The sequence below is a fragment of the Daucus carota genome, chromosome 8 (genome assembly GCF_001625215.2).
Source record: "Daucus carota subsp. sativus chromosome 8, DH1 v3.0, whole genome shotgun sequence".
Taxonomy (NCBI): domain Eukaryota; kingdom Viridiplantae; phylum Streptophyta; class Magnoliopsida; order Apiales; family Apiaceae; genus Daucus; species Daucus carota.
The window spans coordinates 31592103-31614516 of NC_030388.2; the positions used below are offsets into that span (position 1 = coordinate 31592103).

Sequence of the window (22414 nt, forward strand, 5' to 3'; positions counted from 1 at the left end):
CGAGCGGGTGTTTAAAACTGAAATCTCTAGGAAAAGAATCATCATTTAGATTGCAGTTTACCAAACTCAAGCTCGTAATGGAGTTGCCGGATATGCATTAGGTGCATTCATTTCCAGTGCCAGGCCTTCAATTGCTCCGGTGCCCTGGTAGAACATGAACATAAGCAAAAAAATAATGTATAATTGTTATATTAGTAAAAAGTATCCTTCTTACTGCTTCATCTTTTAAAACTTTAAGGGAGTTTTTACAATGCTACAGTCTACTCCTTTTCCCTGGATCTTTTGGTGATTGCTGACGTATAATTTCTCTACCCATGCTCTGAATTGATTGATGCATTATAAGATTTTTATATTCATCAGTCTTCAGCAAACATCTATCAATAAGATTTTCAATTCCAATTAATGTGTAATAATCACATCCATCTAGTATTCGAACCACAAAACACTTGGGCTCTCCAGTAAAAAAACATGCAATATCCAGAAATAAATCTCTGTCATGGTCATCTTGCAAAGAATCATAACTAATTCGCAAAATCTTCTGGATATCACAGTGAGGAATGAATTCCAGTTTTTCGATCGCACTCTTCCAAACATCTACCTTCTTGCCACGTAGAAAAGCACCTAGAACCTGAAGAGCTAAAGGAAGACCTTGGCATTGCTTTATTATCCTCTCTGAGTGCTCTATGTAACATTCCAGGGGGCGACTATCTTGGAATGCATGCCAACTGAACAACTCCAATGAATCATCGGAATTCAATGTTTTTACAGAATATCTCGTACAATGTTCATAAGCATTCAGCAAATGCACATTCCGAGTGGTTATGATAATTTTGCTCCCCTCATAAAACCACTCCCGCATCCCAGATATTGCATTTAGTTGTTCAACGTGATCTACATCATCCAAGACTATCATAACTTTTCTATTATGAAGGGATCTTTTTATCTTAAGAATGCCATCATTAAGATTCTTTATCTTCAGAGTCTTTCCCTTGGAAATATCTGAAAGAAGTTGTCTTTGTAGACACACTAAACCATCAGAACGTTCAGAATATTCTCTTATGTTTTCCAGAAAACTGTGGCCTTCAAATAGTCCGAGGTTCATGTTGTAGACGCATTTGGCAATGGTTGTCTTTCCCACTCCTCCAATGCCATAGAGTGCAAACACTTCCACATCGGTGGAACCATTTCTTAACCAAAAATTGATGTCATGCACTGAAGGACCAATTCCAACAGGATGTCGTGTAACATTTAAGGTCTTATGTTTCACTTTATCCTGGACTACGTTAACGATTTTCTTGATAAGTTTTGATTCATACCTACAGAATTGGAAGAAAGTAAAAGATAGGTTACATAGATAGTTTTGGCAATGAACATGTGTTAATATTAAATGTCACTAAACAGACATGATTAACAAGTGATCTATGACCATGGACAATTTTTGGTTCATTACAATTTTTTTCTCAGCCTGTCTTAAAAGTGAGGTAAAAAGAACATGGAGCTTAAGCATTAATGGTCTATACATAAAGGGGCATACCAGCAGTCAATTTTGAAAGAGGAGAAATGTATTACCCATTGGCTACGTTTTGCAAAGGCATGCCTGCCAAATTGGCAAGCTGAGTAAGAGCAGTCCTCCATCGCTTAATTTTGTCCATCATATTCTTCCTTTTTGTCTCATCCACCTCCCTCTTGAATTTCTCTTCATGGTGATCTATTGCTTCAGCTATACAACCAGATTGTTTGCGAACATCGGACGGATCAACATGGTAAAAAATAGGTAATAGAAGACGTTTCGAGTTTCTACATTCAAGAATCATGACAAGTTCGTCAAGGCACCAACTCGAAAACGCATACTTCTTTGAGAACACAACGATCCAGCTTCTTGACTGCTGGATTCCATTTTCCAGTTCAAATTTGATGCTCTCCCCCCTCTCAATCTCCTCATCATCTCTAAAAGTGATGAGTCCTTCATCTTTTAGTTCTTTATAAAGGTGATCCGTAAACGTTTTGCGAGTATCTTCACCACTGAAACTCAAAAACACATCATAACGATAGTTTTCAGCTGATGCCTCTGAAGATTTCAGTTTCAGCATAACTCTGAACAATATCTGATAAACTCTCTCTTTGGAATTCTTTTTATTGGATTTGTTATTGTCATCAAGTTACATTCTGCAAATTACTCTCCACTACCACAATAAAGAATCGCCACTAGCCAGGATAATGGGAGACAGAATTATCATGCTACTTTAAATGACCCAACCAAGACTTTGAAACATGAAACAGTACCTTGAGATGGTGTTCATGAGTAGTTGTCTAAATTGAACAAACCGAACCAACCCGAACTCGAAAAAATATTAGGTACCCAAAAAAATATCTGAAATTCTACGGAATTGCCACCAGCAAGGATAATGCTATTTGAAATTAAAAAAAGTCTCCGAGCAAAGACTTCGAAACATAAAACAGTAATGTGGACTCATCTCACAGTGGCCGGTGGGTTAAAGTGCACTAGACTTTATAGGTTTCATGAGAAAATCAATTTAGGACGTGTTCTGTTCATGATTAATGAGTCCAGTTAGCGGGATTGTGGGTAATTAAATTTATTACAATAACTGAGATTATTACACTAGGCTTTGTAGATTTTCATGAGAAAATCAACTTAGAGATTTGCATGTAATTGTAATTTGATGTATGAATTAAAGAACAAGTATTTTGTATGTATGTAGAGAAAGTACCTGGAAGCTGTAGCATAGCAGGAAAGTGGTCTCTGAATCTCCTGTTTAAGTTTGAGAAAATGGGGATGTTAAGCAGATAGCACCATAGTATACCTGACATTCGTGTATGTAATGATCAAACTTACATTGTATGAAGCGTTTTGATAAGTTAAAAATAGTGGGATTAGCTGATTTTTATATTATACTCCCTCCGTCCCAATTCTTTTGTCTTGTTTGACTTTTTGTGGCAGATTGACTCAATTTTGACTGAAATTTACATATATTAAATAATTGAAAAAATTACAAAAAATATATCATTAGGATCTACATTTAATCTATTTTAAGATATCTTTTTCAATATTTAGAAATCATGTTAAAATAATTACCTATTACCGGTCAAAGTTGAGTCAATCTGCCACAAAAAGTCAAACAAGACAAAAGAATTGGGACAGAAGGAGTAATATTTTATTATATTTGATAAGTTTTGAAATGTAATTTTTTATATTTGATATGAACACATCCAGTGTTCTGTCTAAACCCTACCACAAGAAGGTTTAGGATATATTTATGGACCAAAAAAACATGTGTCTCCTCTTCTTCAGCCTCTGTTAACAATGACATCTGCAGCCTGCAGAATTAGTCGAGTTCACTATCAGAACTCGAGGGCTCACCACTCTCCGCATATTTTCCAAAATATCTCTTCAGCCACCTATCTGCGCGGATTACTTCACAGCCAACGAAGTGTAGCCGTGTCGTTCCATGATGAGCCCATGGCTGCTCTCCCATCGGAACGACACACTGAGATGATTTCTCACTTGCATGTTCCATCTTTTGTCGTTTGGCTAAATGAACACCTGCTTCTTCTTCTTCTTCTTCTTCTTCTTCTTCGTACACAAGATGAATGCCAATCTCTTTCACCTCAAACGCATTATCATGGTAGGCGTTAAATATTGAAACATTGATCTCATCTCCAAGTCCCGCCTCGTGACTACCCAATTCCCAATGGCACAGCCATGTCATATATTCATCACCTTAGGGATGCCATGACAGGCTGGATGATACACAATCATTTGATCTTTGGTCTTGTTATGGAATATCAGGTAGAAATATGGAAATTTCTGAAAGTTCAATTTGTACACAATGCAAGTGTTTAAGTATCTGAGTTCAGAATGTGATATCATAAAGGACAATGAAGGCATGTAACTTCGACTGCTGAACCATATTGGAACACTGCTCCCAGGGTAAAAAATGCTGAATAAATGGCCATCCTGATTTTCGTGTACTCCCTGTGGAATGAAATAAAAATATTAACTAGTCAATCTAATTTATCAAGTGTCCAAAGCAGTCATTACTTAAGCTACTGATTACGATTCTTTCTGCGGTGTTAATTCACAGTAACCAAACTCATTATATATATAGCAAAAACATAATTGTGAAAATTACAAGCTAGAGACAGAGATCACCTGGATTGGGCATCTTCTTTCAGCAGATGTGTAACCATTGTATAATCTTATCTGGATTGTTTTCATAAATTCCACATCATAAATACCACAATTGTTGATCAACTCTGGGTCTATTTCATCAATTGGCACGACCTTAAATAAGTTTTCCATCTCAAGTAATTTCTTACATTTACGTGGGAAAACATAACCTTTAATGAGTAGGCCTGGCTTCAAAGTAATTTTTTCCAATGACGGACACTCAAAAGCCCACAGTTCTTCTGTTTCTGGTAAATCTTCCAGAATTTGAAGCTGGTTGCAGTTACGCAATAAAAGCCTCTTGACCGCTTTTAGACCTCTAAAGCAATCTGGTAGAAAGCGAATCGGGTTCATACTTAAGTTTAAGTACTCGAGCGAGTGTTCAAATCTGAAATTTCTGGGAAAAGAATTATCATTTAGATTGCAGTTTGCCAAACTCAAGCTTGTAATGGAGTTGCACGGTAAAGAAGTCAGTTGGGGGCTATTTCTGGGTTTTGCAACCAAATTCCAGATGAATTTTCGCCATGATTCATTTTGATGACTTGTATAGCTGGAATTACTGAAATCAAGTCCATCAGCATGAAAAACTTTCAAGGATTCTATCTTTCTCATCTCCGCAGGAAACATGCAAAGACTTGAACAGCCAGATATGATTAGTATTTCCAGTAACTTTAGCATGCAAAAATTTTCTGGAAGCTTCCTCAAACGTTTGCAGTCCTTTAAATTTATCAACACAAGTCCTCCAGCCATTCCAATAGATTCATCGATCTCGACTAAACTTGGACAATCCTCAAGGAGCAAGTGCTCAAGAGCATAAAGTTTTGCAAAATTTGGGGTTTTCACGATGTCATGGCAGTGGCTCAGATTTAGAAACTTTAGTGATCCAAGAAGCTGCAAGACAATGATTAAAAAGAAGACGCGTTAACTTAAAAATGTAAAGAAGAACCTTTTCTTCAATTATTCTAGATAAAAGAAAGCAAAAGTTAGCATGGCCTACCATGTTTCCTTGATTAAAGGTTTGCAGTTTACTACTTTGCATGTCAATTGCAACTAAGCTGCTCAGAGGGAAGTCACTCGGTAAAGACCTTAGAGCATATTCATGCCAACATACATTTCAAACTTTTAGGGAAGTCCTTGTAACCTCCACTTAGTCGTACATTATTCAGCTTAAGTAGTCTCAGCTTGTGCATCATGGAAAAAGCTTTTGTTCCCAACTCTGCCTGATATGCATTAGTTTTTTCATTTCTAGTGCAAGACCTTCAATTGCTCCGGTGCCCTGGTAGAACAGGAACATAAGCAGTAGCACTATGATTCAACTCTGACAAAAAAAAATAATAACTGTTATCTATGGAAAAGTATCCTTCTTACTGTTTCATCTTTTAATACTTTGAGGGAGTCTCTGTAGTGCCACAGTCTACTCCTTAGACCTGGATCTCTAGGTGATTGCTGGCGTATTATTTCTCTACCCATGCTCTGAACTAATTGATGCATTTTAATATTTCCATATTTATCAGTCTTCAATAAACATCTATCAATAAGATTATCAATTCCAATTAATGTGTAATAATCACATTCATCTAGTATCCCAACCACGAAAGACTTGGCCTCTCCACTAAAGAAACACACAATCTCCAGAAACAAATCTCTATCATGGTCATCTTGCAAAGAGTCATAACTTATTCTCAAAATCTTCTGGATTTTGCAGTGAGGAATGATTTCCAGTTTTTCTATCGCACACCTCCAAACATCTAACTTCTTGCCACGTAGAGAAGCCCCTAGAACCTTAAGAGCTAAAGGAAGACCTTGGCATTGCTTTATTATCCTCTCTGACTGCTCTATGTAACATTCTGGGGGGCTATTGTCTTGGAATGCATGCCAACTGAACAACTCCAATGAATCATCAGAATTTAATGTTTTTATAGTATATCTCGTACAATGTTCAAAAGCATTTAGCAAATGCACATTCCGAGTGGTTACGATAATTTTGCTTCCCTGGTGAAACCACTCTCGCATCCCAAATACTGCATCTAGTTGTTCAACTTGATCCACATCATCCAAGACTATGAGAAGCTTTCTGTGATGAAGGGCATTTTTTATCTTAAGCAGGCCATCATTAATATTTTTTATTGTTGGTGACTTTCGTTTGGAAATACTAGAAAGGAGTTGTCTTTGTAGACACACTAAACCATCAGAGCGTTCAGAATATTCTCTTATGTTTTCCAAAAAGCTGCCACCTTCAAATAGTTGGAAGTTCATGTTGTAGACGTATTTGGCAATGGTTGTCTTTCCCACTCCTCCAACACCATAAAGTGCGAACACTTCCACAGTCTCAGAACCATTTCTTAACCATAAACTGATGTCCTGCACTGAAGGACCAATTCCAACTAGATGTCCTGTCATACTTAAGGTGTTACAAGTCACTTTATCCTTCAGTATGTTAGCTATTTTCTGGATAACTTTTGATTCATACCTATGGAATTGAAAGAAAGCATATAAAAAAGAAGAAGTTATACTAATAGGTTAAATTGGTAATGAACATATGTTAATATAATCAATATCATTACACACGCATGGAATAACAAGTGATCTATGACATCAACATAGTAAGATTAGCTGGAATTAAAAACGTCATTCTCACATAGTAAGAAGTGATTAAGACTAATTTAAGAAGCCACCCATAACATTAAGTTGAAATCGAATACACCATATAAACTAGAAATGTCACATGTCAGAAGAGCAAAATAATTTACATTTAGAAATATTTTAAATTGGTTCACTTTAACTGGTTTGATGAGTCTCAACTTATCACGAGTTCAATTTCAATTTTTTCCTCAGCCGTTGAGGGTAAAAAGAGCATGGAGCTTAAACATGGATAAGTGGCCTAACATTTAGGGATATAACTGCACAAGGAAAATAGTAGAAACTGAAAACAGAAGTCAAATAATGCATTACCCATTGGCCAATATTACCAATGTCACATAACACGCATGGATTAGCAAGTTTTTTTATCTATAAGAACATCAACATAGTAAAATTCTGACACTAATAACCTCAGTGTTGCACAAAATACCTTCATTATAAACTATTCCATAAAAGTATTGTGAGCATAGAAGTAGAGGTCAGTGTCGTTCGATTTAGACTATACCACAATCATAATCCTATTATCTCAATTTGTCAGACTCAATACCGAAATTGAACCAAAACAATAATTCAACTTCAGGACTCTTAATTCAGTTATAAACAGTTTAGTTTCAGTTAAGAAACAATTCTATATTCAAATGATAAAGTTGAGGTTTGGGACTCAAAGTATAATTCAAGAAATAAATATATACTTCAAGAAAATGTAATTTTTGGATTTTAAAGAGGGGATCTGACAAATTTGAGTATGCATTTGGTCTTATGAACATGGTAAAAAAAAAAGGACCACGTAAATTTATTCCATTACAGTTAATCAACCCAAGTGAACAGAAACACTGCCTACAAAGAAATGCATTTCCCCAGTTAAATATTACATCCTGTAGAGGGTGTTTCTTACCTCTAGAACCAATATTCAAAAAATCATCTCAGATATACAATGAACATAAAGTGATGATACTATCATATGCATTATGATGCAATAACACAAAGGCAGGTTGCCTCGAACATCAAGTCTCAATCAAATACTCCTTAGACATAAGTGGACTTAACATTAAAGGGCATAATTGCATAAGGCAGTCAGGAAAAGAGTAGAAACAGAAAATAGAAGTTAAATTTGAAAGGAATAAAATGTATTACCCATCAGCCACGTTTGGCAAAGGCATGCCTCCCAAATCGGCAAGCTGAGTAAGAGCAGTCCTCCATCGCTCTATTTTGTCCATCATATTCTTCCTTTTTGTCTCATCCACCTCCCTCTTGAATTTCTCCTCATGGTGATCTATTGCTTCAGATATACAACCAGATTGTTTGCGAACATCAGATGGATCGACATGGTAGAATATCGGTAATAGAAGACGTTTCGAATTGTTACTGCACTCAAGAATCAACACAAGTTCGTCAAGGCACCAACTCGAAAATGCATAGTTCTTTGAGAACACAACGATCCAGCTTCTTGACTGCTGGATACCATTTTCCAGTTCAGATTTGATGCTCTCCCCCTTCTCAATCTCCTCATCATCTCTGAAAGTGATTAGTCCTTCATTTATCAACGCATTATACAGATGATCCGTAAACGTTTTGCGAGTATCTGCACCGCTAAAACTCAAAAATACATCATAACTATATTTCTGAGCTGATGACTCTAAAGATTTCAATTTCAGCATGACTTAACAATATCAAATCAACTCTCTCTTTGTAATTACTAAGAGCTGAAGACCTTGTAGCAACATCACATATTGGGCCAGTAAGGGGGATCAAGGCTTCGGAGACTGTTATTAGAATACTAAGTCTAAGTGCTTTTGAAAATTAATTCGAAGTGTAAACATGCAGTTAGCATTACTACATTACTGAATAACTCACAAGGCAAATAACTAATCATCACACATTAATGACTCTAAAGAGTTTAATTTGAGCATAACTGAAAGATTCCAGATCTACACTTTCTTTCTGACTGCTTCAAAGAGAAGACTTTTTAGTAACATGATAAGAACTACTACTAGATTAGTTATCACAGTTTTATTGTACATTAATTATTCACCGCCGCAATCAATGTCTAGTATTATTGTACAAATCAATGTCCATCACCACAATTAATAATTGCCACCAGCAAAGATAACAAGACACTCATTGGGAGACTTTGAAAAAGTAAACTGAGATCATCACACATTAGGCCTGCAAGGGTTGAATACTAGGCTTCTTATATATTTTTATAGAAAACTAATTTAAGCTTTAAATACAAAATGCGATCATGCAAAATCTGTATCTTAACTTTCAAAATGCAAAATGTGTACTTTAATTTACAATATTCTGCAATCTATGTACTACTATGAAACAGAAACTAACACAGTAAGGATACCATTATCCAAAAATATACATGATCTTCTTCAAATTTAGTTTTGCTGGAAACCAACCACTAAATTTACTAGACAAGTCTAAATAATACCTATATTACTTTGAATCATAAAATCTTAAACTGGGGACACAAGAAACTTCCCTATTTTTCGGACACGGGTAAGGGGCACGTTATAATATATAGGTTTGTCTGGCCCATGGGCACATACTAAGCGCGGAATTTGATATGTTTGGGAGATTTTGATCGGTGTGGTTGTTGTATTTACAGGGGATCCACCATTATTAAGATATAAAAGTCAATCAAAATCTCCCCCACTTGTAAAATTTCGCGTAATTGTGTGCCCATGGCACACACTAGAAAAACCGATAATATATTACTCCAATAAACAAGTATTGCAAGTAGATACCTTATCATAAAATAACTAGTATTCTCTGATAACCACAATTTACTTAGGGATAAGTGTAGTATCATACACATGGGGTGTGATAATTGATAAAGAACAACGAGATGCGTGTGTTTGTGTGTACAAAGAAAAGGTACCTAAGGCTGGAGCAGAGAAAATATATTTGCGTTTCCAATCTTGCGAGCAATGTCGTTTTTAGAAGGCTGGAGCAGAATCGATAGCTGTTTGAGAAAATAAAGATCGAGAAGAAGAATAATTGTTGGACGATCAAGTCATTATGAGCTAAGTCGGAGTCGATGAATGTTCTCGTTAAAAGCAGCAATTGTGGCACTGCTGGTACTTAAAATGTACTTGGGCGTTACTCTCGAGTAATTTTAAGGAGGGAAAGCAATTAAGCAAGTGAATCATCCCACTTTTGAGTAAAAGTTTTGGAGTGAAAATATGTTATATTTACGCTCACTTTCATTTGCTTTCGTCATTTAAAAAACTCGAGAGCAGTGAACTTCTTTCGGTCATTTCAAGAAACTCGAGAGCACGAATAGGAGTGAAAGTCAGGTTTACGAGTTGCACCACAACTTCCATATTTTATACTTCCCATGTCCTGGCTAGTTTAAGGGTTTAACACCTATTTTAAAAAAAATTGAAAATATAATTTTATAAATAATTTAATTTTTGTTCTCTTCTAAATAAAAAATATAATATTTAGATAATTTATAAAGAGAAATTTAAAAAATAATTTAAAATTACATTTTATGTATATTTTAACGTACGTGTCGAGTAATATAAAAAACTGTAAAAAAATAAGAGATACAGATAGAGTAATTAAATATCCCTAATAAATTTTTACTTTTTAGAAAACAAAAAAGTAAATAATATTTTTTTGTTAAATTCAAATGAGATTGATGTGGCCAAATTTTAAAAATGAGTATTCGTAAAATTTAGAAATGTGAAAAAATGTGAAAAATAAATAAATTAGAGAAACAAGCGTGCCTTTTCCTAGATCCCTCCATTTGTCTCGGGTCAATTTCGCATAAAGGTCTCACTGGTCCCCTGTCTGTTTCCAGACAATTTCGCATAAAGGTCTCACTGATCCTTTAGTTCATGTGGTATCTTATTTATGGACCAAATCTCACTGATCCTTTAGTTCATGTGGTATCTTATTTATGGACCAAAAAACATTTGGCTCCTTCATTACGAAAAGGTTCAGAGAATACAATGTACGTCGTCTACAGGATGTAGTAAAGAATTATTCAGGTTTGTTATGAGGACTCGTAGGCTCACCAGCTACCACCGGTATGTCCTGTCCAAGATATCTCTGCAACATTTGATCATCATCCTGGTTAAATATTGAAACATTGATCTCATCTCCAGGTCCCGCCTCATGACTACCGAATTTCCAATGGCTTAGCCATGTCATATACTCGCAGGCTCACCAGCTACCACCGGTATGTCCTGTCCAAGATATCTCTGCAACCAGCTCTCTGTAGTGGACTAGACATATCCAGTGAAGTATAATCGTGTCGTTCCATGATGTGCCCATGGTTGCCACTCCAACGGGAAGATACACTGAGATAGTTCCTCACATGTTTGTTCTATCTTTCGTCGTCAAATAGTACGTATACGGGATAGAAGTAATAAGCTATTTCCAGAAAGCCAGCAAATAAAGAAATGCAGCTTTGAAGATAATAACTGAAGATTTTATTGAGAGACTTTGAGAGCAAGAAAGGAGAGTTTGTTCAACATTCAGAATGTCCTTGATTCCTACACAGCAGGTGAATATATCTATCTAGGAAAATGAAATGTAAATTACAGCGACAAGTAAATGAAATACAATTAATTATGGAGAGCACTATGAGAGAATAACCCATCTAAAGGTAAATGCCAAAGCCACTACTCTTACTTGAATTTTGATTTATCATCAAGATAATAAAATGACATTAATAATAACAATTTATATAAACAAGAACCATAAATATGACGAGTCAAGTTTGTGGTACCTTTGGATTCAAGAACAAATGCTGCACCACCATCTTTTCTCCGACTAACATTTTCCGGGTTTGCTGCCATGAATCCACCGCCTCTTAATTTCTGGGTTTTAGCTTTTTGGCTTCCCTGCGTGCTTTTTACTCACTCTCTCTCGAGTTCTTTTAAATTAAAACGGGATTGAAATTTAAAAAAAAAAAAAATTGCATGAAATTTGAGGGTATTTGATTAATTTGAAATATTTAATTATGATTTTAAACTAAATTATAAAATTTGGTGATATTCAATTGTGGTTTTAAATTATGTTTTAAAATTCGATGGTATTCAATTTGTATTATTTAAAATCTATTAAAATTTGATGTTATTCATGGATTTTTTTTGATATCGTAAAATGATGGATTTTGTGACATTTTTCTGTGTATTTTAAGTTTTTTTGATCTCATCAAAATCAATGAGATTTTAAAATATTGTGCCTAAATCCTATCAACTCTGCGACATTTTATCAAAAATCTGCACAAATCAAAATCAGATACAATCCATTAAAATCCATAAACTAAAAACAATTCATTAAAATCTCAATCGAATACACCTGTTAGTGTACAAAATCACGAGGGTCGGTGCTCTTCAGATTTCATTCGGTTCGATTGATCATATTTAATCCTATTTCAATTCGATTTTTGGTAAGAAAATTTCAAAAGTTCAGTTATCCGGTTTCAGCCGCGATTAATTATATATACGAATTTATTACTCGGATTAATTTATATTAAATATAAATATTTAATATAAGTTACGTAGGATCTAATGTTTTAGTATTACACATAGTCGGACTGTTCTTGCTACTTAGTTGCTGGAGATTCTTATCTTGAATTTGGAATTTAAGCTTAACTTTTTAAATTAATGATCATTGTAATTAGAAACAAAAAGATCACAACAACAATTTTGTGTTATCTGCGCTCACTCAATAGTCAATAGCAATCTTCAAAAACTTTTTAAAATTTCAGTTTATAAAAATCTCCCCATGATACATTTTGCTGAGTTGTAGAGCTGGAATAGCTGAAATCAAGTCCATCAGCATGAAAAACTTTCAAGGATTTCATCTTCCTCGTCTCCACAGGAAGCATACCAAGAATTGAGCAACCTGATATGATTAGTGTCAGATGATGGGAGTTTTCACAGTGATCATGCACAAGTGACATGAGATAGCAAGCATGGATGAAAAACAGAACCCGTCACGCAATTCGGATGTAGTTCTCTGTTTCTAGGGAGATTATCTGTCACAGAAATATCTACGTTAAAATCCCACATTAAACAGCCTCAGACATTAGATTAAAGTGTATTTAGTTACCTAAGACATCAGAACGCAAATCAGATGGGTCGATGATAAGAATTTCCCAGTAATCAAGCACATAAGACATGAGATAGTAAGCATATATGACAGCTAAACCATATATATGACAAGTCAAATTTTAGGTACCTCTGGATTTAAGAACAAATGCTCCACCAGCATCTTTTCGGCAACTATTTTCAGCAAGTACAGTACCATTTTCCGGGTTTGCTGCCTTCGCACTTGCCATGAATAATGAACTGGACTAAATGCTGCACCAGCATCTATATAAGTTTTATACATATAACATATATGTATACTTAGCAAAAAAAAAACATATATGTACAATTATTTATTGGGTTAAATGGCGTTTTAGTCACTCAACTGAGTAGAAACTTGCAATTGGGTCATCCAACTCAAAAAACTTTCAGTCACATCATTATACTCTTAAAAAATTTTATTCAGGTCACTTGCTGTTACACTCCGTTAAAAATTTGACGGAAAGCTGACTAGGGGTCGTGACTTGGCTTAAATAAATCCACTGTGGCATGTACAGTCAGCTGAATTGACATTTGGGTCACTCAACTGACTACAAACTTGCAATCATGTCATCAAACTCAAAAAACTTTCATTTAGATCACTTATCATAAATATCCGTTAAAAATTGAAAAAAAAAAGAATTGAAAGCTATCATGCAACACCTTTTTTCTCTCTTAAAAATTTCGAAACTTTTTTTTTTGTCACATTGAAAATTTCGAAACTTATTAACGAATGAAACAAATAGACACACATAAAATCAGTATTTGTTTCATTTAATTTATGTGTGTGTATTTGTTTCATTCGTTAATAAGTTTCGAAATTTTTAAGAGAGAAATAAAGATGTTGCATGATACATTTTAATTCTTTCTTTTTTCAAATTTTAATCGATTTTATGATAAGTGACCTAAATGAAAGTTTTTTGAGTTTGATATCCCAATTGCAAATCTGTAGTCAGTTGAGTGACCAAAATGCCACTTCAGCTGACTGTACATGCCACGGTGGATTTATCTAAGACAAGTCACGACGCTTAGTCAGCTTTCCGTCAAATTTTTAACGGAGTGTAACGGCAAATGGCCTGAATGAAAATTTTTAAGAGAATAATGATGTGACAGAAAGCTTTTTGAGTTGGATGACCCAATTGCACGTCTCCGCTCAGTTGAGTGATCAAAACGCCATTTAACCCATTATTTATTATAGACATAGACATACAGAAAGAAAGTGTGGCTGATTGCTCAGCTACAAAAGTAAAAAATGAAAATAAGTATGGAATTAAAGGCGGCATACAGATCATATACAGAAGTGCTTTTCGGGAACAACACACCAATTTCAACAGCTGATACTAGAGCTTAGTTTGATACTGAAATAAAACAATGGGGAAAGTGCATTGATCATAACGGCTCCTCTGCATAATGAAAAAGCTTCTGAATACAACACGTGTCTGTAGGATGTAGGACATAATTAGTTGAGTTCACTGTCAGGACTCGAGGGCTTACCATTCTCCAATGCCATATAATTTCCAAAATATCTCTCCAACCAGCGGTCTATATTGGCTGATTCTATCCCAGCTAGGAAGCACGAGTGCGGGTGCGGGGGTGCGGGTGCCACCGATGTATACTTGTGTCGTTCCATGATATGCCGATGGCTTCCTTTCCGATGGGATGACATACTGAGATATTTGCTCACATGTTTCTTGGATTTTTTGTCTTTTGGCTAAATGAAAACCTTCCTGTTCTTGCTCTTCATACACAAGATAGACGCCAATCTCTTTCAACTCAAAATGGTCATCATCTAAATGATCAGCTACTGAAATCTTGACCTCATCTCCAGGTCCCACCTCGTGAGTACCTAATTTCCAGTGGCATATCCAAGTCATATATTCATCACCTTCAGGGATGCCATAACAGATTGGATGATACAAAATCATTTTATGTTTGGTCATGTTATGGAATACCAGGTAGAAAGTCCTCTTTCTTCGAACCGAGCTCAGTTTGTACACAATGCAAGTGTTTAAGTATCTAAGTTTAGAATGTGATATCATAAAGGATAATGAAGGCCCGTAACTTTGATTAGTGAACCATGTTGGAACACTGCTCCCAGGGTAAAATATGTTTAATGATTTACACCCAAATGGAAATTCGTGTACTCCCTGTAAAAAAAAATGGGTCAGAGATAAGGTCAAAAAAGAAAAAATATAAAATTATATGGGTATATTTGTGAATCAAAAACTTCCTATCTCCAGCAAAAACTCATTAAATATACCTCTCATTTTGGCTTTAAAAATATATGTAACTAAATGCCATGACTAATTTGTAAATAATCAACGACGTCTTGGTTAGATCTCACACCCCGTTTATCGGATTGCTCCATTCTTAGACAAGATCAGGTGTGCTGGGTGTGTGCTAATAATTATAAAAAATATAAATAAATTATTTAGAGCAAGTTTTTATAATTTCGAGTTCGCAGCGGTCTAAATAAATTATTTAGACCAAGTTTTTAAAATTTTGAGTTTACAGATTTATCATCATAGGGTACATACATATATACCAGATATATAAATATGGAAATGAAAAGCCCAGTGTCTTATTATGGGTGTGGAGTCAGAGATCACCTGGATTGAGCATCGTGTTTCGGCAGCGGTCAATTCATTGTATAATCTAATGTGGATAACTTTCATGGATTCCACATCACAAATACCACAATTGCTGATCAATTCTGGGTCTATCTCATCTATTGGTGCAATCTTGAAGCCATAGTCCATCTCAAGTAATTTCTCACAGTGTAACGGAAAAGAACAAGTTTTACACTGAGCTTTAATTTTCTCCAATAATCGGCAATGAGTAACCGCAAGAGACTCTATTTTTGGTAATCCTTCAAGTGTTTGAAGCTGGTTGCAATTCCGTAATTCGAGACGTTTGATCTCTTCTAGACCTTTAAAGCAATCTGGTAGAAAGCGGATTGGGTTCTGACTCAGGTTTAAGTGTTCAAGTGAGGATGCGACTCTAAAATCCTTGGGAAATGAACTATCTTGTAGATTGCAATGTACCAGACTCAATCTTGTAATGGAATTGAATGGTAAAGAAGTCAACGAGAGTTTGGGACTTGTACTTGGTCCAGATACCAAACCCCAGATGAATTCTCGCCATGAAATATTTTGATTTGTACAACTTTCAATTCCATCAGATGAATTACCAAAATTGAGTCCATCAGCATGAAATGTTTTTAAGGATTCCATCTTTCTCATATCCGTCGGAAACATACCAAGACTTGAACAACCTGATATGATTAGTGTTTCTAGTAACTTGAGCATGCATAAATTTTCTGGAAGCTTTTTTAAAAGTTTGCAGTCTTTTAAATTTATCAACACAAGTCCTTGAGCCATTCCAATAGATTCGTCAATCTCAATTAAACGTGCACAATCTTCGAGGAGCAATTGCTCAAGAGCGCAAAGTGTTGCAAAGTCTGGGGTTTTCACAAGGCCATTGCAGTGGCTTAGATTTAGAAACTTTAATGATCCAAGAAGCTGCAAGACATGGATTCAAAAGAAGACAGCGTTAATTTAATATATTTAACCCAGAATCTTTTTCATCAAATTTTTTAATACGAGAAAGCAGATATTAGCAAGGCCTACCACGTTTCCTTGATTAAAGGTTTGCAGTTTACTACTCTGCATGTCAATTGCAACTAAGCTACTTAAAGGGAAGTCAGCCGGTAAAGACGTTAAAGGGTATTTATGCCAACATAACCATTTCAAATTTTTAGGGAAGTCCTTGTAACCTCCACTTAGTCGTACATTATTCAGCTTAAGTAGTCTTAGCTTTTGCATCAAGAAAAAAGCTTTTGTTCTTAACTCCGCCGGATATGCATTAGTTGTATTCATATCTAGTGCCAGGCCTTCAACTGCTCCGGTTCCCTGGTGAACATGATGAACATAAGCAGTAGCACTATAGTTCAACTTTGATAAAAAATAATGTGACTGTAATATAAGTAAAAATTATCCTTCTTACAGTTTCATCTTTTAATACTTTGAGGGAGTCTCTGCAATGCCACAGTCTACTCCTTTGCCCTGGATCTCTAGGTGATTGCTGACGTATTATTTCTCTACCCATGCTCTGAACTAATTGATGCATTTTAAGATTTCCATATTTATCAGTCTTCAGTAAACATCTATCAATAAGATTATCAATTCCAATTAATGTGTAATAACCACATTCATCTAGTATCCCAACCACGAAAGACTTGGCCTCTCCACTAAAGAAACATACAATCTCCAGAAACAAATCTCTATCATGGTCATCTTGCAAAGAGTCGTAACTTATTCTCAAAATCTTCTGGATCTTGCAGTGAGGAATGGTTTCCAGTTTTTCTATCGCACTCCTCCAAACATCTAACTTCTTGCCACGTAGAGAAGCTCCTAGAACCTTAAGAGCTAAAGGAAGACCTTGGCATAGCTTTATTATCCTCTCTGAGTGCTCTATGTAACATTCTGAGGGGCTACTGTCTTGGAATGCATGCAAACTAAACAACTCCAATGAATCATCAGAATTTAATGTTTTTATAGCATATCTCGTACAATGCTCAAAAGCATTCAGCAAATGCACATTCTGAGTGGTTATGATAATTTTGCTTCCCTGGTGGAACCACTCTCGCATACCAAATACTGCATCTAGTTGTTCAACTTCATCCACATCATCCAAGACTATTAGAAGCTTTCTGTGATGAAGGGCACTTTTTATCTTAAGCATGCCATCATTAATATTTTTTATTGTTGGCGACTCTCGGTTGGAAATATTAGAAAGGAGTTGTCTTTGTAGACACACTAAACCATCAGAGCGTTCAGAATATTCTCTTATATTTTCCAAGAAACTGCCACCTTCAAATAGTTGAAAGTTCATGTTGTAAACGTATTTGGCAATGGTTGTCTTTCCCACTCCTCCAACGCCATAAAGTGCAAACACTTCCACATTGTCAGAACCATTTCTTAACCATAAACCGATGTCATGTACTGAAGGACCAATTCCAACTAGATGTCTTGTCATACTTAAGGTGTTACATGTCACTTTATCCTTAAGTATGTTAATTATTTTCTGGATAACTTTTGATTCATACCTATAGAATTGATAGAAAGCAAAAGGAAAAAAAAAGTTATACTAACAGGTTAAATTGATAATGAACATATGTTAATATAACCAATATCATTACACACGCATGTAATAACAAGTGATCTGTAAGAACATCAACATATTAAGATTAGCTGGAATTAAAAACCTCAGTCTCGCATAGTAAGAAGTGATTAAGACTAATTTAAGAAGCCACCCATAGCATTAAGTTGCAATCAAATACACCATATAAACTAGAAGTGTCACATGTACAGGGTAAAAAAAGGTCCATGTAAATTTATTCCATTATAGTTAATCAAACTAAGTGAACAGAAACACTGCCTACAAAAAAATGTATTTCCCCTGCACAGGGTGTTTCTTACCTCTAGAACCAATATTTACAGAATCATCTGAGATAGTAGAATATACAATGAACATAAAGTGGACTTAACATTAAAGGGAATAACCACATAAGGAAATCAGGAAAAGAGTAGAAACAGAAAAAAAAGTCAAATTTAAGAGGAAAAAAAATGTATTACCCATCAGCCACATTCTGCAAAGGCATGCCTCCCAAATTGGCAACCTGAGTAAGAGCAGTCCTTAATGAAGGAAGTCAATGTTCGTGAAGCTGCATTTATCCTAAGTAGTAAATAAATGCAGCTTCACGAACATTGACTTCCTTCATTAGTCCTCCATCGAGTTATTTTGTCCATCAAATTCTTCCTTTTTGTCTCATCCACCTCCCTCCTGAATTTTTCTTCATGGTAATCTATTGCTTCAGATACACAACCAGATTGTTTGCGAACATCAGACGGATCAACATGGTAAAAAATAGGCAATAGAAAACGTTTCGAGTTGTTGCTGCACTCAAGAATCAACACAAGTTCGTCAAGGCACCAACTCGAAAATGCATAGTTCTTTGAGAATACAACGATCCAGCTTCTTGACTGCTGGATACCATTTTCCAGTTCAGACTTGATACTCTCCCCCCTCTCAATCTCCTCATCATCTCTGAAAGTGATCAGTCCTTCATTTTTCAATGCAGTATACAGGTGATCTGTAAACGTCTTGCGAGTATCTTCACCACTAAAACTCAAAAATACATCATAACGATACTTTTCAGCTAATGACTCTGAAGATTTCAGTTTCAGCATAACTGAAAGATAAAAAATCTATTCTCGTTTTCTTTTGATTGATCGAAGGTAAAATGTAGTAGCTTTGATATTCAAATCCACCACCACAACCAATACTTGACATTAGCGGCCACTTTTTCTTATCTTTACTTTACAATTGTCTTGAAGCTCAAAGATCTGACATCCACGAAGTTGCTTCACAATTGCAAGCCTGTTTCACTTGTCACTTTCCTCTAGGAAAAAGTACACCTATTATATACTTTTACTAAAAAAAATTATATAATGTGAAAATTTTCCCGCAATAAGTCCTTATTTTAATCAAATAACGCTAGACATGAGATATTTATGAAGATACGAGAAATTTGAAATTACAACAAGAGGGGGTGAATAAGTGTATTATGGCTTACTTTTCCTTGAACTTTTACCAACTTTTATAGCTGAGTAAGCATTCTGCAGTGCCTAAGACAATGGATTATTGTTTTCGATTAAATAGTGGATTAGCAGCTATTATGCATACAATGATAAAAATAGAAAGTTAATAAGGCAGAAGACATTTTGCGAGTATCTTTGCCACTAAAACTCAAAAAATATTAGATAACCCAAAAAAAAGCCCTAAATTCTACAGAACTGCCACCAGCCAGGATAATGGGAGACAAGATTATTCTGCTACCTTAGATTAGTAAAACTTTTTTTATTTTAAAAGAATCTGAGCAAAGACTTTGACACATAAAATAGTGATGTGAGATCATCCCACAGTGGCCGGTGGGTTAAATTCACTAGGCTTTACAGATTTTCATGAGAAAATCAACTTTAGGAAGTGGTTTTGTTCATAATTAATGAGTCCGGTTAATGGTAAACAGAACCTGAAACTTATGTGTTGGTGTTTATTTACTGGGCTGTGACATGCAATGAGAACCTCAATCCACTTGGAAAGTAAATCATTCTTTATTTGGGATATCCATTCTCATACCTTTTAGAGATTTGCATGTTGTAATTTAAATTAATCAAACACTCGGGCTATCAAAAAGAATAAGAGGACGTTTGGATCGCGAGTGTGAAGGAGAATGAAAGATACGGGAATGAGTAGTATGGGAATGGGTGCAAGGAATGATTGGGATTAACATTTTGTACATATGTGGAGAAAGTACCTGGAAGCTGCAGCATAGCAGGCAAGTCAGTGGTCTGGTCTCTGAATCTCCTGTTCAAGTGTTGAGAAAAATGGGCGATGTTAGGCAGATAGCACCATATTATACCCCACATTCGAGTATGTCGTAATTTAAGAATTATTAAGGTGTAATAATCACATTCATCTAGTATCCCCACCACGAAAGACTTGGCTTCTCCACAAAAGAAACACGCAATCTCCAGAAATAAATCCCTATCATGGTCATCTTGCAAAGAGTCATAACTAATTCGCAAAATCTTATGGATTTCGCAGTGAGGAATGATTTCCAACTTTTCCATCGCACTCCTCCAAACATCCATCTTCTTGCCACGTAGAGAAGCACCCAGAACCTTAAGAGCTAAAGGAAGACCTTGGCAAGTTGGCATTGCTTTATTATCCTCTCTGAGTGCTCTATGTAACATTGCGGGGGTGAACTGTCTTGAAATGCATGCCAACTGAACAACTCTAATGAATCATTGGAATTCAATGTTTCTACAGCATATCTCGTACAAGGAAAATGCTTGGTGCACATAATTGTGTACAAAAACATGTACATAATAACATGTGGTGGATTTTGATTGGATGGACCCCCCGCATTTACACCAACCACCCCAATAAAAACCCACCACATCACTTGTCACATCATTATGTACAAATTTTTTGTACACAATTATGTGCACTTAGCACTACTCCCCGTACAATGTTCATATGCATTCAGCAAACGCTCTTAATTTCTGGGTTTTTTCAACGTTTGATACTTAGGTTTTGGCTAAAATTTAAATATATCATATGATTAAGAAAAATAAAAAAAATTAGAATATTTGAAATTACATCGTTATTTTAAAATATAACTTTCTATTGTTTAAAATAATATATAAATATTTTTAAATATTAAATCAAAGATCGGTCAATTTAACTTATTGAAAATCAAAATAGATATATAATATGGGACGGAGGTAGTAGTTCAATTCGATTGTCGGCACATTTCAGTTATCCGATTTTAACGTGATTAATATACAAATACTAATCGGATTAATTTATATTAAATGTAAATTACATAGGATCTAATGCTTTAGTATTAGACATAGTCGGGCTGTTCTGGCTGTTTAGTTGCTGAAGATTCTTATTTCGAATTTGGAATTTAAGCTTAACTTCTAAAATTAATTGTCGTTGTAATTAGAAACAAAATGATCACAACAACAATTCTGGTGTTATCTGCGCTCACTCAGCAGTCAATACTCAATAGCAATTTTCAAATACTTTTTTAAATTTCAGTTTACAAATTCGATTTTCAATAAATAACCGAAGTTTAAATTTCGGTTCGACGGAAACTTTTAATGAATTTCAATTCAGCAGAAATATCATTTTATCTTTGGTCTTGTTATGCAATATGAGGTAGAAATATTTTCCTTGACCATGTTTCAATTTGTACACAATACAGGTATTCAATCAAGTATCTTAGTTTAGAATTTGATATGATAAAAAGAAGGGAAAATTAAATTGCAGGTCCCTGAACTATTGATATTTTATTGTCTAGGTCCCTGAACTAAAGATTCCGTATTTCAGGTCACTTAACTTTTTTGTTTTCTGATCTAAGTCCTTCCGTCAAAAAGATTCTAACGGTGTTAACTAGGGTTCTTGAGTTTCATACAGATCAAAGCAATTTTGAAGGTGTTAGTGATATCCAAATTCAAAGTTCAAGTAGTCAAATTGAAGTTTGAGTCGCTGGCGACACTCATATGACACCAATTTTCAAAAATTATGTTCAATTTAAAATTTTAAAAATTTAGGTCACTAAATTCGATAAAGAACCCTAAATTTATGGTCCAATTTGGGGGTTTTTTAAAATTAAATCTAATTTGTGAAAATTGTTGTCATATAAGTGTCGCTAGTGATTCAAGCTTCAATTTGACTATTTGAACTTTGAGTTTGGATATCACTAACACCTTCAAAATTGCTTTGATCTGTATGAAACTCAAGAACCCTAGTTAACACCGTTAGAATCTTTTTGACGGAAGGACTTAGATCAGAAAATAAAAAAGTTAAGTGACCTAAAATACGGAATCTTTAGTTCAGGGACCTATACAATAAAACGTCA

General features: G+C 35.1%; 4 protein-coding genes and 1 pseudogene across 5 annotated transcripts; all 5 read right to left on the reverse strand.

The window, feature by feature from the left end:
- Positions 1-3: 3 nt before the first annotated feature.
- On the reverse strand, positions 4-2701 carry LOC108199670 (disease resistance protein RUN1-like). The gene is made up of 3 exons (XM_064082893.1): positions 1570-2701; positions 215-1316; positions 4-144 (listed from the first exon to the last, which is right to left on the reverse strand). The coding sequence occupies exons 1-2, from the start codon at positions 2088-2090 to the stop codon at positions 254-256; spliced, it is 1584 nt and encodes a 527-aa protein (XP_063938963.1). The 5' UTR covers positions 2091-2701; the 3' UTR covers positions 4-144; positions 215-253.
- A 547-nt stretch (positions 2702-3248) lies between these two features.
- Positions 3249-5323, reverse strand: LOC135148306 (disease resistance-like protein DSC1; annotated as a pseudogene).
- A 2-nt stretch (positions 5324-5325) lies between these two features.
- LOC108199669 (disease resistance protein RUN1-like) lies at positions 5326-8794 on the reverse strand. Its single transcript, XM_017367596.2, has 3 exons — positions 7961-8794; positions 5555-6656; positions 5326-5462 (listed from the first exon to the last, which is right to left on the reverse strand). The coding sequence occupies exons 1-3, from the start codon at positions 8482-8484 to the stop codon at positions 5376-5378; spliced, it is 1713 nt and encodes a 570-aa protein (XP_017223085.1). The 5' UTR covers positions 8485-8794; the 3' UTR covers positions 5326-5375.
- A 5373-nt stretch (positions 8795-14167) lies between these two features.
- Positions 14168-18683, reverse strand: LOC108199668 (disease resistance protein RUN1). Of its 2 annotated transcripts, none has more exons than XM_064082892.1 (5): positions 18558-18683; positions 16927-18028; positions 16713-16832; positions 15531-16442; positions 14168-15068 (listed from the first exon to the last, which is right to left on the reverse strand). In XM_064082892.1, exons 1-5 carry the CDS (start codon positions 18581-18583, stop codon positions 14412-14414), a joined length of 2817 nt encoding a protein of 938 aa, XP_063938962.1. In that variant the 5' UTR covers positions 18584-18683; the 3' UTR covers positions 14168-14411. The 2 variants fall into 2 exon arrangements, with proteins under 2 accessions (XP_063938962.1, XP_017223084.2); XM_017367595.2 differs by having other exon boundaries at positions 16551-16832.
- LOC135148541 (disease resistance protein RPV1-like) lies at positions 18681-20738 on the reverse strand. Its single transcript, XM_064083841.1, has 2 exons — positions 20300-20738; positions 18681-19150 (listed from the first exon to the last, which is right to left on the reverse strand). Exons 1-2 carry the CDS (start codon positions 20736-20738, stop codon positions 18681-18683), a joined length of 909 nt encoding a protein of 302 aa, XP_063939911.1.
- Between the last annotated feature and the right edge of the window lie 1676 nt (positions 20739-22414).

Excerpts from the sequence above, each read along its gene's own strand:
- LOC108199668 (XM_017367595.2), bottom strand. The coding sequence starts at position 18,583 with ATGCCTTTGCAGAATGTGGCTGATGG. Across the intron at positions 16,833-16,926 it reads AAGTATTAAAAGATGAAACT|GGAACCGGAGCAGTTGAAGG; the intron begins GTAAGAAGGATA and ends CATGTTCACCAG. Across the intron at positions 15,069-15,530 it reads AAACACGATGCTCAATCCAG|GGAGTACACGAATTTCCATT; the intron begins GTGATCTCTGAC and ends TTTTTTTTACAG.
- LOC135148541 (XM_064083841.1), bottom strand. The coding sequence starts at position 20,738 with ATGTTACATAGAGCACTCAGAGAGGATAATAAAGCAATGCCAACTTGC. Across the intron at positions 19,151-20,299 it reads TGCTATGCTGCAGCTTCCAG|AGTCATTAGCTGAAAAGTAT; the intron begins GTACTTTCTCCA and ends TGAAATCTTCAG.
- LOC108199670 (XM_064082893.1), bottom strand. The coding sequence starts at position 2,090 with ATGCTGAAACTGAAATCTTCAGAGGCATCAGCTGAAAACTATCGTTAT. Across the intron at positions 1,317-1,569 it reads TTGCAAAACGTAGCCAATGG|GTATGAATCAAAACTTATCA; the intron begins GTAATACATTTC and ends CCAATTCTGTAG.
- LOC108199669 (XM_017367596.2), bottom strand. The coding sequence starts at position 8,484 with ATGCTGAAATTGAAATCTTTAGAGTCATCAGCTCAGAAATATAGTTAT. Across the intron at positions 6,657-7,960 it reads TTGCCAAACGTGGCTGATGG|GTATGAATCAAAAGTTATCC; the intron begins GTAATACATTTT and ends TCAATTCCATAG. Across the intron at positions 5,463-5,554 it reads AAGTATTAAAAGATGAAACA|GGCACCGGAGCAATTGAAGG; the intron begins GTAAGAAGGATA and ends CTGTTCTACCAG.